This window comes from Diutina rugosa (assembly GCF_008704595.1).
Source record: "Diutina rugosa strain CBS 613 chromosome Unknown scaffold50_size97106, whole genome shotgun sequence".
NCBI classification, from domain to species: Eukaryota; Fungi; Ascomycota; class Pichiomycetes; order Serinales; family Debaryomycetaceae; genus Diutina; species Diutina rugosa.
This window is the reverse complement of record NW_022995098.1, coordinates 83,415-96,607: the sequence shown is the minus strand read 5'-3', so window position 1 is coordinate 96,607 and position 13,193 is coordinate 83,415. Positions and strand designations below refer to the sequence as shown.

Genomic DNA, 13,193 nt, shown 5'->3' with positions numbered 1-13,193 from the left:
AGCGCGTCTTTGCACCATCCTGCCACCGATAAGCTTCGAAGACTTTGGTGGTTTGGAAGGATATCGAGCGGGTGTGTCGGCGGCCAATATACTCAGCCTCGGTGCCTCGCTCTCTGCCGCTGCGGGTCCACCAAGTGGGAGTGGCGGCAGTTCTTATGCACTTCTTTTGGCTGATTTACCACATGGCAGAAAAACTGCTGTGCTGTGTGTTGCTAGGCGGTGCGAAACCCCTCTGCCAGCGACTCGACCCTCCGAAGCTGTGCTTGCTGTGTTGCTAGGCGGTGCGAAACCCCTCTGCCAAAGCGACGAATGAGACTTACTAACCGGGTGTATGATCCACACTCTCACCTCCCGCGTGTGGGAGCCGCTAGCCGTCGGCTGGTGCTATAACTCGGGGAACGTGCGCTTTGCGTTTTTACGGGTAGCCGCTACGGCGGTGTAGGCCAGTCGGCGTCGACACGGAACCACGACCGCGGAGTTGTTGCTAGGCGGTGCGAAACCCCTCTGCCAGCAACTCGACCCTCCGAAGCTGAAGGAGGCATCACAAATAGTTAGACTCAGTGGGTACACAAACGTGGCCCGTATATAGTAAATAGTCTAATGCATCGCATTTTAGCTACTCTTCTTCTAGAGTATGGTGTCTTGGCTGTCTCTTTACCGCGATGTCATACACCCCAGGGATTGGTTGTTACCTTCGGGATACCGTCCGCCTGGTGTGTAACAAGGGGTACGGTCACTGCCGCGTTGGAAATGGCTTTCCTTTGGGAGGCCTCCTTCGCGTCTCTGATAGCACGGAACAGACAGGACACCTTACCCTAGCGGGAGAGCAGACATCTTCTGTCAGTATTGCTGACGCTCTCCGCTAGGGTGTTCCACGACGGTTGTCGTACACCCACAATTATCAACAGGTAAGTCCTCATGAATAGCGCCCAGCTTGACGAAGCTGTGCCGTTGTTATCTTACTTAGTATCACTTACTAACAGGAAAGGTCAAGGGTGGCAACACCCAAAGGTTTTGCTGCTGTACTAGGGTTGTTGCGTGTTCAAGCGATTGTCACGCTGCACCCAGTTCCCCAGACCATCATCGTAGTCGGAGGGTTGACACACCATTTTGCGAGCCTCTGCACGGCGGCGTTCATCATAGGCGGTTTCCAATATCTGATCGACCCGTAACAGACAGTTTCACGATTAGTTACCATCGGCTGTCTAGGCATCTTAAAGGTGATTGTAATGATGGGTCACCTTTTTGATGGAAGTTCCTACACTGGGGAGCTGACTGAAGCACTCTTGGGACAACTTGAATAGCTACAATCCGTACGACTTCAACAACCGGAACCCTTGGTTGGAGTGGAGAACCCACTAACCTCAGTTAAGTCTGGACTGGTATTTCGGACGGGATAGTGTGGTTCTGGCTTTCATGGTGGAGCCTGCGGGCAATTGGACCCTCGCCTCTGGTAGCAACATACGTTGCCAGAAGCCATCGGGTAGCTGTGGCACTGTCCGCGGTTGACTGGTGGTGCGAGAGGTCTGTTGCCAGGCGGGCCTGCCTTTGGTTTGGTGAAACCTGTGGGCAATTGGACCCTTGCACTCTGCTAGCAACATACGCTATCCAGAACCCATCGGGCGGCCGCGGCATTGTGCGCGCCCGGCTGGTGGGGCGAGAGGTCTGTTGCTTTTGGCTTCCACCGTGGTACCTGTGGGCAATTGGACCCTCGCCTCTGGTAGCAACATACGTTGCCAGAAGCCATCAGGTAGCTGTGGCACTGTCCGCGGTTGACTGGTGGTGCGAGAGGTCTATTGTCGAACCAAACACTGACTATGAGGGACGACTGGGGGCCAGCTGGTGCTAAAAATGATACCACGCCCTAGTGCTTTTCTGTCGTTTGGTGGTGTGAAATCCCTCCGCCAAAGCGACCTAAGACAGTCTCCTACACAATATATTCCTACCAGATAGTGCTGCTACTGTTGGTCATATACACCTACTCGCAACCAAGGAGACTGCTAGCTCTACATATACTGTATAGTACATAAACAACCATTTGCAACACTCGCATGAAGTTGCTGCTATAACCAATCACTTTTTGTTGAAACTGCGCACTGCGTTGACTGCGCCGGCAGGCTTCATTCCCGCCAGCACATGTCATTCGTATGGTAAGTCGCATATTTCAACTTGGATTTCCGGTCAACAATGCGGCACAGTGTAGGTATATATCTTGTTTCACCCAGTGGCACCCAGTGGCACTCAGTGGACGTCTCCACCTTTTAACTGGCGGCCTCTCCCATGAGCTGACATCCACTCTGGTGTGCCACCAACTGAGACGACCTGCGAACGCAGTACCCCCAACTGACTGAGGTTTGCTGTCGTTGGCCTACAAGTGTCATTGATTTGTTGCAAAACAATGACGCTGCCTGATCACTGCTCGCCTTCCCATATAGATTAGAGCACCGACCTTGATACTGATTGAAGTTGACATTGCTGACGCTACCGGGCTGAGACCCCGCTTCATACCTCCCTTACTGAGGATCGCAGTATAGACGAGCAAGCCGAACTATAGGAAGGCCCCGAGCTCTGTCGGGGCATTTGGGCGACTTGTGAGGACTCTAGACGCGAGGTGGCATGACGCCAAGGTTGCCATGTTCGCCCGCCTGTGGAACTAAGTTTGTAAGAGGATGGAGAAGACTCAGTGGTGGATGGCCACCTTATCGTGGCCTCCTCCCACTTGGAGATGACACTACGCATACGCGGAAGGAGATTAACAGACGGTCCATTAGGATGACTATCTGGTCTCTGATTCTGACGGCCGTACCTCACTCCCAGTGGTGGTTAGCCCAACAAAGAATAACTTATCGATCGACAATACTCACCACATGGACAATTTCCGAGCCATATGTGACCCCGATGGCCATGTTTGGACTAGTAAGGGGGGTTGGTCGGTCTCATTCCCGGGATACTTGTAGGATCGGAGTCTGGTTTGTGTTAACTATATAGGTTAGCAGCCAAAATAATTGTATAGTCGTCAATAATAAAAAGTCTCGAAACTGAAAAAGTATAGACATTCTCAATAGAAGTTGCTCAAACCTCAGCCGCTTTCATGGCTTGTAGTATATAGTTAATGAGCTTAGTGCGAAAGTAATCGAATTATTGGTATTCTCGGCCCTAATCGGAATCCATGCAAGCGCTCTGCATATTAAAGTTGTACACAGATATGGCTTCCTTGCTCATTCTGTAGCGCTACCATATTGTGTCAAGACTGGGGGCAATAACAGTTTTGAGGTACCTGCTGGAGGGCTCTAGCAGGAATGTCAAGATCTGTTAGTGAAATTAGTTTACTTGCACTTTCACTATTATGTAAGTAAGTCTTTGATATCTGGTGCGATTATAGATGGCCATCAGCTTAAGCAAACGTTGTTGCCAAATTAAGTGATTTTTTTATTCCATAGTTACCTATTCTTTGACTTTTTGCTTCCTTTTTACCATGTGTGTTCTAAATTTTGAGAATCCTCCAAAAGTCTGCTTAAATTCGAGTGCTTCATCGCTCATATTTAGACTCAAAACAGTATGAGTATTTTTTACTGTGTATATCACTAGTTCAGAGCTATGTGTCTAACTTTAGGTTAGTACTCATTGTTCTCAGCACCTTCGTAATCTGTAAGCATGTCTATTTGGCTTGACAGGTTTTCTCTGAGAGCCAACCCCGTTTTTGACACACAGCCTGCAACCCTCATGCCTGCACACAAAAGTTTTATATGCATGAAATATGAAAAACTTGGGTAAAGTTTTTATGGGGCAGCTGACACCTCAGAAGAAAACAAAAAACATTACTGTAATTTTCAGTGCTCAAATAGTATGTGTGACAACAATTGGGAATTGTTTGAATTTTCTAAATTTTCCCTCGAGAAACTTGAAAAGTGTGACAGAAAATCAGAAAAATCAATAAACACAATCCGTTTGCTCCATAAAACTTTTTGGCACTTGAAGTATATCTGATGTGATTTTGGGCGATTTGACTTCGAAATTGGCGTCTCCATGTGAGTTCAACGGTGTATAAATAAACTTTTTTTTTTTGCAAATTTCTATTCGGACCACTTTAAGTTTTTTTGTTGTCTATTACATCTGGAAAGCATTGGAATTGATCTGTGATGTTTGTAGAAGTGATAGGATAGGTTTTACACCTCGTCTTTCACAATGTGTATATGCAGGTGCATCAATAAATATGCAAGACAGAACACGGTGAGCTGTATCATACACTTGCAGAGTGGCTTGCCTATTTTAACAAGCGTCGTTGTGATTTAAAGATATGTCTGTTTGGTTTAAAGTGTTTAGGTAGGTGCGGCCACCGTTACTGACACTTATATCACGCCTTCAAGTTTGGGATTCTGCACACAAGCACTGCATGTGCATATCATTTATAATTCTTCAATGAGGTCTTTCATCGCGTATATTGAACCTGAGAAAGAAACAAATTACACCACTGTGATTTAAACGGTGCATATACCATTTATAACAGCAAATAAAATTTTTCTGAATTTTCCGGTGAAAAACTAAAAATTGTGACATAAAATCAGGAAAAATTGGTACAAACTTCTAACTTGCTCCATAAAATTCTTTGGCACCAGAAGTATGGTAAATAAATCCCTGAGCAAGTTGACGTTCAATTTGACGTAGTTTCAGCAACGGCACCCATCTTGCCCTACCTGCAGAATTGTTTGTTATATGCATTACCCACAATAAACATGGCGCTACTAACTGTATATCCTGAGTAAATCAAAAATGTTATCACTGCTATATTTTAATTATGCTATACTACTGGCTGTGAAATCTTCTTGAATTTAACTGAGAGAGTGGCATACTTATGACGCTTTTACGTTCGCTCTAGTGTGAATCCTGCATATAATAGAGGCAGTTTCAGGTCGAATCATGGTTCCGGGTTGGTCTCGACTTTACGCGTGTCTTTAGCAACGTTGTAGGTCACTATTATTTCATCTACACAATCGACTATAACTAAGCTTCAAAATTAAGTATGAGGAGAAAGCTAGCTAACATGTTGAATTGATTGAATATAGTAAAACAAAAACTACACGGCTTTCTTCCTTGAATCACACGATGTCCTGGGTAGTTGTAGCCATCAAAACTGAATAGTAAAGTGTCTCCTCCATAGGTGAGCTCGACGGCGAATGCAAAATTAGTATTACCGCCATCGCCCTCGCCGGTGATGAGCTTTTGTTTGCAACGGAACTGCAGAGCTTGTTGCTGGAGGACAAGAGTTTTTTTGCAAGGTCTTATCCAATTACGTACAACTTGATTTGCCCAACCCGTGCTCAAGGCTTGATTTGGGTGTCCAAGAACAAACCGAAAGTGGGGCTAGCTTGGATGGCGTTGCATGTGGCGTATGCTTTACATCAGTAACCAAGAGCTTACCTATCGTGTCTCACGTCAAGTAGATGCCCTTGATCATGAGGCTACCGCTGTAATGGATTTGTTTTGGTATTGCCCCGCCGTTCATGTTCGAGCGGCCTTGTTAGGCGAGGGCCTAGATGCCTCAGCTGTTTGGGTAGGTCTGTTGACTTATCATCAGAAGCTGACATTGTTGAGGTAGTCACAATCAACTTCTCTGACGGCGAGCATTCCCCTTGAGTTACGACTTGCAGTACAAATCCATCCAAATCAGTGATAATGGCCATCAAAAGAATAGCTACGTGTTTATGTAATCAGTACTGAGCAGGCATTTGTTGCAACTCTCGGTGCTGACGAGGCTTCCAATGCATCGATGTCGCCCCCAGTGTCGACGGCAACCGTTGCCGTGCAGATGGTTCCGCTTTTATTCGAAGTCCATCCGAAACCTGATCAAGCACCAGTTGTGTTAGTGGGACTGCTGCCTCTGCTGACTCAAAGATTGTCGTCTACTACCCCTTGGGAACTTCAAGAAGATTCGTCTTCAATCAATAAACTGATGGAGATTGGTGCCATCGGTGGTTCATCGAAGAGAGGATACCTAAGATCAACGACAAATCCTACGCGTGGGAGAAATCTAGTTAAGCACTAGGCAGGCTTTGGAAAGACAGCTTACTAGGCAGGCTATAACTATGGAGAGACATGCGTGGGTTTTGGAAGCACGGTTGCATGCAGGCGGAACGTATAAAGCATGCCAAACCCCAAGAGGGTCGAAGTTGTATGCGTCCCTACGGCACTTTTGTTTCCATGTCACAGGCATATCGGCTAGTCGTGGAATGAGAGTTGTTCGATGTATATTCCATAATAAACCGTTAACTTGCCTCGATAAAATTGGTGATTTCGCACTATCGGAAACACTTTCGACTATCGGCAGCTCTCCCGACACGTGTTAGCGCAGGAATCGACGCCGCACCGAAAATATCACCACTTGCCTCCATCCTATGGACTTTTTGAAGTAAGTTCCCCGATATGCCGCCATTCATACCAATCCCACAAAACTAACATCTCAGACCCAAGCATACCAACCCTCGAGGCATTCCCGAGGCTCCGTTCATAGAGTCGGTCGACTCTGTGATCAAGTCTCCCGATGAGTTCGAGCCGGTGATGCGGGCGTCCCAGGAACGGTTGCAGCAATACAAGTACATGGAGCTCTCCAAACGACAACAGCTTGCCGATTTGAACACCAAGATCCCCGACATTGAGAAGAATCTCGCCGTGATCGCCGAGCTCAAGGCGGCGCAAGCCGAAGACGCCCCCGAGCCCCTCGAGACGAACTACGAGCTCAACGATACCCTCTACTCGCGTGCCGAGATCGATGTCAAGGCGACGAAGCTGGTGTATCTCTGGTTGGGCGCCGACGTGATGTTGGAGTACCCTTTGGACGAGGCGGTGGCGTTGTTGACCGAGAGATTACAGAAGAACCGCGACCAGGCGGCTATGGTGCGCGAGGACTTGGAGTTCTTGAAGGAGAATATCACCACCATGGAGGTGAATACCGCCCGCTTGTACAACTGGGATGTCGAGCGGAGAAAGCAGGAGCGCGCCGCCACCGCTCTGAGCTAAGGGGGGGAGAGATATTCTAAGGGAAAGCACATAGATGATCGTCGTTATTAATAGTACACATATTACCACAGAGAGCCGCCAAACCCGCCGGCGTCGCCTTCCTGTTCCTGGGGCCCGCCGTAGGTGGTGAACCCGCCGTGGTTGGCGGCGTCGTTGGCCTCGACCAGGTCCTTGTTGAGCTCGACACTGATGCCGGCGAGCTTCATCTGCAACACCTCAATCGCCTTGAGGAACACTTCGTCAGGGGGCAACACCCCGACCGTCTCCACGTCCATGTAGAAGTTCTGGGGCACCGCCTTGTAGTCGAAGGGGGCGTCGGGGTTGGGCGCCTCTTCCCACTCGCAGTTTTCCAGCCGCGGCCACTCTTCGTCGGCGTCGACTTCGTACCAGTAGTCGGTGTGTTTCAACTTGTTCCACGGGTCGTATTCAAAGCCAATGGCGGCGCACGGCGACCACTTGGCGTGTTCTTTGGCGATCCCCTTCTTGGCGATACAGGTGATGCGCAACTCTTGGTGCTTGCGCAACTTGCAAATCAACGGCCCCCGGCGGTGGGGATCGCGGATCACGGGGTCGCCAAGCTTGAGCCCGTTGCTGAACTTGGCAAGGTCCAGCGCGTACACGTTCATCGTCGAGTCCAGGTCGCATTTCGCCGCCAACTCGAGTCTCACCAGGCACTTGGCACAGTAGTTGTCACAGGTGCAATCACGCAGGTAGGAGAGGTCGGAGATCCCCTCGGAGGAAAGGGGGATCATCCCCAACCGGTGACTCAAGAACTCGTCGGCCAACACCAGGGTGTTGACGTCGATCTCGACCAAGTCGATGGCGAGCGTCGGCACCTCGGCGAGCATCGTCCGGCGAAGCGAGTTGGCCATCGCGAGGTCCACGTCCTTGAGGATGAAGTTGACGTGGTCGCGGTCCAGCTCCCGGATCGTCACCGTGGGCCCGTCGCTTCTGTCGATGTCCATGGCGTGCCAAAGGTGAAAATCCGCACTCTCACCCCTCACAAAAGATGGATGGAGGTGTCGCTCGCCGGTGGCGAGCGCGCGCCTCCCCAGAGTGCGACTCGTGCGGCTGCCGCGAAAAAATGTGATGATCGAGTGGTGTGTGTGTGACCCTGGGGAAAGGTATACTTTAACTATGGCCGGCGCTATGAACATCAACATCCCCGATTTAAGGTTCGAACAGCTGTTCATGAAACTGCTATGGACCTACGCCGGCAATGCTCCCCAAAAGACCACCGGCCTCACCGACGACGAGCTCAACCTCCTCAGCGAGCAACTTGACCACGACGAGAAAACAGAGGTCGAAGCCGGCCCTCTCTCGCCAATTACTCCCACCGTGGTCATTTTGGCAATTTTAAAGGATCAGATCATCATGCCGTTGCTTCAAGGTTTCCTCTGGACGGGGTTTTTGATCGGAATGCGTCCGTTCTTTGCCCAAGTGGTTCGCTCTGGCCAACGCGCCGGCAGCCAGCTATACAAGCTCATGGGGTTTGACGCCATCCTCGGCCGCCAGCACATTTGAGTCGGTTTTTATGATCTCCGCGTATATACATATATATATTGATAATGAAACGTTTTGATGACTTCCCATATTTGTATTGATGCGATAAAAAGTGTGTTCTCTCCTAACGAGACCGGCTCAGTAGGCTAGTTTAAGGCTTGCGCGTTTGTCAAGCAACGCCGACTTGTCGACGGCGAGTCGTTTTGGGGCCTCAGTTTTGGCTGAGGGGGGCAGATCTAGGCTCGGGGGAAAACCCAAGGTGACGTCATCATGAGACGTCATCAGGTCGTCAAAACTGGTATCGCTCTCCAGCTCCGGGGGCCCAGTAAGCCCGTGAGTCGCTGACAGTGGTTGACCGGCGAATTTTGTCCGTTTTGGCAGTCCTTCCATTTCCACTCGTACCACCCGTTTCGGAGGCCGAAGGACCTCATCATTGTTGTCGTCGTCGTCGTCGCCACCAATGTCAAGTCGTTGCTGCATGTACTCAGCGGTGTACCGTTCAATGGCGGTGTCGTAGTCGCCATTGTCAAACAGCTCGAGGGCAGCGACGAGGCCGCTGACGTCACCGTCTCGGTTAGTGATGATTGCCTCCACTAATTGGTTGGGGAGGTAGTTGTAGTCGTACAACTGGTACACGAGATGGTCGAATAGTATCAGCAGATTGATGAGGATGTCGCGTTCGACGGCATCCTTAAGCTGGGCCACAAGCTTATCAAACACTTGGCGAGCGCCGGCGTTCCACCCTTCATGCTCCTCGAGGCGACTGAGGATGTGACGCACTTGGTTTTCAAGTAGGTGGTCGATCTCAGTGCGGGCGGAATACTGGTGTTCAAGATCAGTGATTTGCGCCTCCATCTTTTGTAAGATCTTCTCACAAAGAGGGAGTACGCGCGGGGCAAACACGTCAGCATCGGCGTGATTTAGGATAGCCACGATAAGCGAGTCAACGTTCACTTTCTGTAAAATAATGAGCTTGCGTTTCGCCAATAAGTAGTACTTTTTCCACTTATCGGCGACGAGACCGTCCACTGACCGACCGAGGCTTTCGATGGCTTCGGTGACGGCCAGTAATGCCTGTGCTTGTTGTTGCGACAGCTTAGCCACCGCTGCCATCACCACCTCGTGTTCACGAGCGCGGAGCTCGTCAATTTCTGCTTTTTGTTCTGTAATCATCTTAAGGTACAGTCCAACGTGGCGGTCCAAATTGTGACGGTTGCGATGGAGCTTGGTCTTAATTTCCTTAGCTCGATCAGCATACTTAAGCGTGTTAAGCGTCTCGTCGTAGTGCTGGCTCAGTGGCAGTACACACACAATCATCACCGTCTTGCAATTGCCTCCCAACAGAAATTTAAGAAGACGAGTAAGTTTCAGGTCACGGTAGGGGACGTGGTAACGCCGACGAGGGTCGCAAAGAGCATTGATGCAATTGCCTAGAGCCAAGAGCAGGCGGTTAATATTGGCACCCTCAGTGAGACGAGCACCCCGATTCTTAGTGGCAGCAGCGCGTTCCAGACCCGCTAAGTCAATGATCAGAAGCGTGGCAAAAGTGTGTTCCTGGCTGACGTCGGCAGTACGGTCGCGTTGGACGACATTGATTTGCAACACCGCATGAGACCGGCTCAGGGTGGCATTGGCGTCGGTGGGCAGTGTTGTACGATTACCGTTACCCACCATGATCAACTTCATCACGTCATCGACATTTTGCGGCACGTGAGCACTAAGATTGGTGACGCTAATCTTATTGGTGGCGTCTTCGCGAAGCACTAATTTCTTCGGGCTGGTGGTGGGGTTCAAAAGGTCACAGATGGTCTCGTTATAGATCTCGAGAAATGAGAGAGTCACTTCAAACACTTTGGTATCTTTAAGCGATTCAATGCGCTGGTAAAGCTCCTGCATCGTCAAGAAGATCACCCCGGGGTCTTGAGGCAGACCACTTATGGTATGAGTCTTGCCACAGCCGGTAGCCCCATAAGCAAACACAGTAGCATTATACCCGTCCAAGATCAGGTCGAGAAGTGGTTGAGTTGTCCCGCGGTACACTTCTTCCTGAGTGGTGTTTTGATCAAATAATCGATCAAACACAAACCGGTGTTCTCGTATACGAGAGTTCAGCCCCTGGACACCAAACGCCTGTTTCTGAATCACATTTAGCGGGTTGGTATCGGGAGGATCGAAAATAAGCATCTTATCGTCGACGACGTCCAAGATCTGGCGGATCTGGCCCGATCTTCTTGACGTAGAAGTAGTGGCTTGATTGACTGGTTTCTGTGAAAATGACCCGGAGGAAAACAACGCCATGTCATCGTCAGGCTCGATAAGCATCGCCAGCTCCTGAGCAGTGAACGGACGGACGCGTACGGCGACGGTGATCGAGCTCAGCTTGGTGGTTTCCATGGCCATACCTGTGGGGGGGGTTGCCGGTGAGACGAGATCGAAACACACACACACACGCTTTACCAAGAAATCAAATTCAAAGAGGCTGGAATGCTACCTGGTTCAGGGTTCTCACAGGGATGGGGGAGCAATTGGGTGTGGGTGGTGCGGCTGGCTTTCGTTTATATTTTTGCCCGATCAAGCTCGGTCGCGTTTCGTGGCTATGATCCTGCAGATAACCGCAGAGAAAAAAGGTGTCAGTGAAGAGACACTCAGCCTTCTCTGGTGGGAGCAGTGTAGACATACAAATGTGGGCGTGTCACGCGAGGTGTACCACCATGAAACCGGTGGTAGCGCTAGTGAAACCACGGCTGACACCTCCTGTATATAATATGCAAACACAAAAAAAAAAAACTGACTACCCTCTAGCAGACTAAATGTTTACACTTTCAAGTCGTCGTTTTCGCTGTCACTTAGGGGCATTCGCGATGTATTTCTATTTATGGCATTAGGCGCCAAGTGATCGCAACGGTGGCTGGCATATAAGCCTGTCACCCACGCGAACATCAACGCGTCGGCCGCTTCGGAAACTGCACCGGGGGTGCAAACGGCACCAGCACCTCGAAGCGGCGGCTTTGTGGTGTATTTCCATAAACGGGAGTTTTCCACCATCAAGTCGACACGACATGTCTCGGTCCACGTGTGCTGGTTTTCCAACTGAAAATCTCTAGTTGCGGGGTGAAGGAACATCCCTTCGACCCTCTCTATTAAACTGTAGGCGCTACATATCCTTTTTAGCCACGGCGGCGTCGACGGCCTCGTCGTCGGTGTCGTCCTCGTCGGAGCGGACGTCCTCGGCGCCCGACCCCGTGACTACTTTGTAGGCGACCTTGGCGATCATGAACATCCAGATCAAGGTGATGAGCTGCAACCCGCCCAACATGCCGAGGAACATGTTGACGATGCGGGTGTTCCAGCACCGCTTTTGCCCCATCCCCGCGACACACTCCGCCAGCGTCATCAACGACACCGCTTTCGTCTTCGCGTGCCAGAAGAGGTAGTTGTACAAGCCGTGGCGCAACGTCACCCACAGGACGAGAAACACGATGAACATGGCGTCACAAGCCACCCGATGACCGGCATACTTGAGCAACTTCGCCGCCGCCAAAAACACGTCGACCAGGTCCATGATCATGAGCACAAGGTTCCCGATGCGGGTGAAGTAGTAGTAGTACAGGGTGACGATCAACGCCACCGTGATGATGTGGTGGCTGAGCATCTGCCAGTGGTCTTTGCGCGGGGCCTCAATGTGGAGGACAAAGATCTGCTGGATCCAGAACCCCATCAGCATCAAGTAGTAGATCTTGAAGTACTTGGTCATGTGGTAGTGGGGCCACCCCCGGTAGATGTTGTCGACGTTCATGAAGTAAGGTGAGTGCCAGTAGATGATGGCGCCGAACACAAACGACGCTAAGTAGTAGATGAAGCACCACCCCTGTTCGGCGAACCGCACCCGCGCCTTCTTCAGCCGGATGCCCAACTTTTGCGCCATGGGGGCCAAGATGTATTGCATGGTGTAGCTGCGCAAGAAGGTGAGGGTGATCACCCAGTTGATCACGTAGTAGACGTCCTCGAGGCCGATGTCGTAGTATTTGGTCTCGTCGACGGGGTACTGCAAGTGGATGAACTTAGACGTCACCGGGGTGAACGGCGGGTAGCACACATGGACGACGTAAAGAAGCAAAAGTAAGGTGCGCGATATCCGGATCTGGTTCCGCTCCACCTGCGCTAAGAACAGGTTGTGGTAGTTTGCCGTTGCCGTCTCCGCCATGGCGTGGTTCCTTCGCGACAGGTTGGCAAGAAGCGTTTTTTTTTCGCTAGCCCTCACACCCGCACCCCGTCGCACCTTACCAGCGAAGGGGCTTTCGGAGTTATCACGCCTGCCACGCGGGTAGGGGCCTCGATCAGGCAATTGTCGCCACGAGGCTCAGCGACTTTTGCGGGGTGCCACGACACTAAGCTACGGCGCCAGCGTGACCACACCTCCACCAATGGGGAAGGCAAAAGTGCGTTTAAGCCCCGTCGCCCTCACCCAGTGGCCCAGGGGGTCGCGGGGCAGTGCTAAGTTTGGGGCGAAAAAACCGCCCCGCGGGTGGGGTGTGGCCCGAGGCTTGCGAAGGGCCACCCACCCGTATCGAGCCAAGGTTGAGAGCGCGTGCTTTCGATGATGCGAAAAACGGCAATTTGCCCGTTGGAGGGTCGTAAAAAGGCCACAAACGCCGGAGGTGGAAAAAGCAAAGTTA

At 50.9% G+C, this 13,193-nt stretch overlaps 5 protein-coding genes across 5 annotated transcripts; 2 read left to right on the top strand and 3 right to left on the bottom strand. All coding sequences in view use genetic code 12, as the record gives it.

Annotated features, from left to right (window-relative positions):
* Positions 1 to 6,594: 6,594 nt before the first annotated feature.
* On the top strand, positions 6,595 to 7,014 carry DIURU_001507 (tubulin-binding prefolding complex subunit; the record flags this gene model as incomplete). The annotated part of the gene is made up of 1 exon (XM_034154058.1): positions 6,595 to 7,014. The coding sequence occupies one exon, from the start codon at positions 6,595 to 6,597 to the stop codon at positions 7,012 to 7,014; it is 420 nt and encodes a 139-aa protein (XP_034013735.1).
* Positions 7,015 to 7,076: 62 nt separating this feature from the next.
* DIURU_001506 (DNA-directed RNA polymerase II core subunit) lies at positions 7,077 to 7,979 on the bottom strand (the record flags this gene model as incomplete). Its single annotated transcript, XM_034154057.1, has 1 exon — positions 7,077 to 7,979. The coding sequence occupies one exon, from the start codon at positions 7,977 to 7,979 to the stop codon at positions 7,077 to 7,079; it is 903 nt and encodes a 300-aa protein (XP_034013734.1).
* Positions 7,980 to 8,151: 172 nt separating this feature from the next.
* Positions 8,152 to 8,538, top strand: DIURU_001505 (uncharacterized protein; the record flags this gene model as incomplete). Its single annotated transcript, XM_034154056.1, has 1 exon — positions 8,152 to 8,538. One exon carries the CDS (start codon positions 8,152 to 8,154, stop codon positions 8,536 to 8,538), a length of 387 nt encoding a protein of 128 aa, XP_034013733.1.
* Positions 8,539 to 8,655: 117 nt separating this feature from the next.
* Positions 8,656 to 10,917, bottom strand: KIP3 (tubulin-dependent ATPase; the record flags this gene model as incomplete). Its single annotated transcript, XM_034154055.1, has 1 exon — positions 8,656 to 10,917. The coding sequence occupies one exon, from the start codon at positions 10,915 to 10,917 to the stop codon at positions 8,656 to 8,658; it is 2,262 nt and encodes a 753-aa protein (XP_034013732.1).
* Positions 10,918 to 11,671: 754 nt separating this feature from the next.
* On the bottom strand, positions 11,672 to 12,721 carry LAC1 (Lac1p; the record flags this gene model as incomplete). Its single annotated transcript, XM_034154054.1, has 1 exon — positions 11,672 to 12,721. One exon carries the CDS (start codon positions 12,719 to 12,721, stop codon positions 11,672 to 11,674), a length of 1,050 nt encoding a protein of 349 aa, XP_034013731.1.
* Between the last annotated feature and the right edge of the window lie 472 nt (positions 12,722 to 13,193).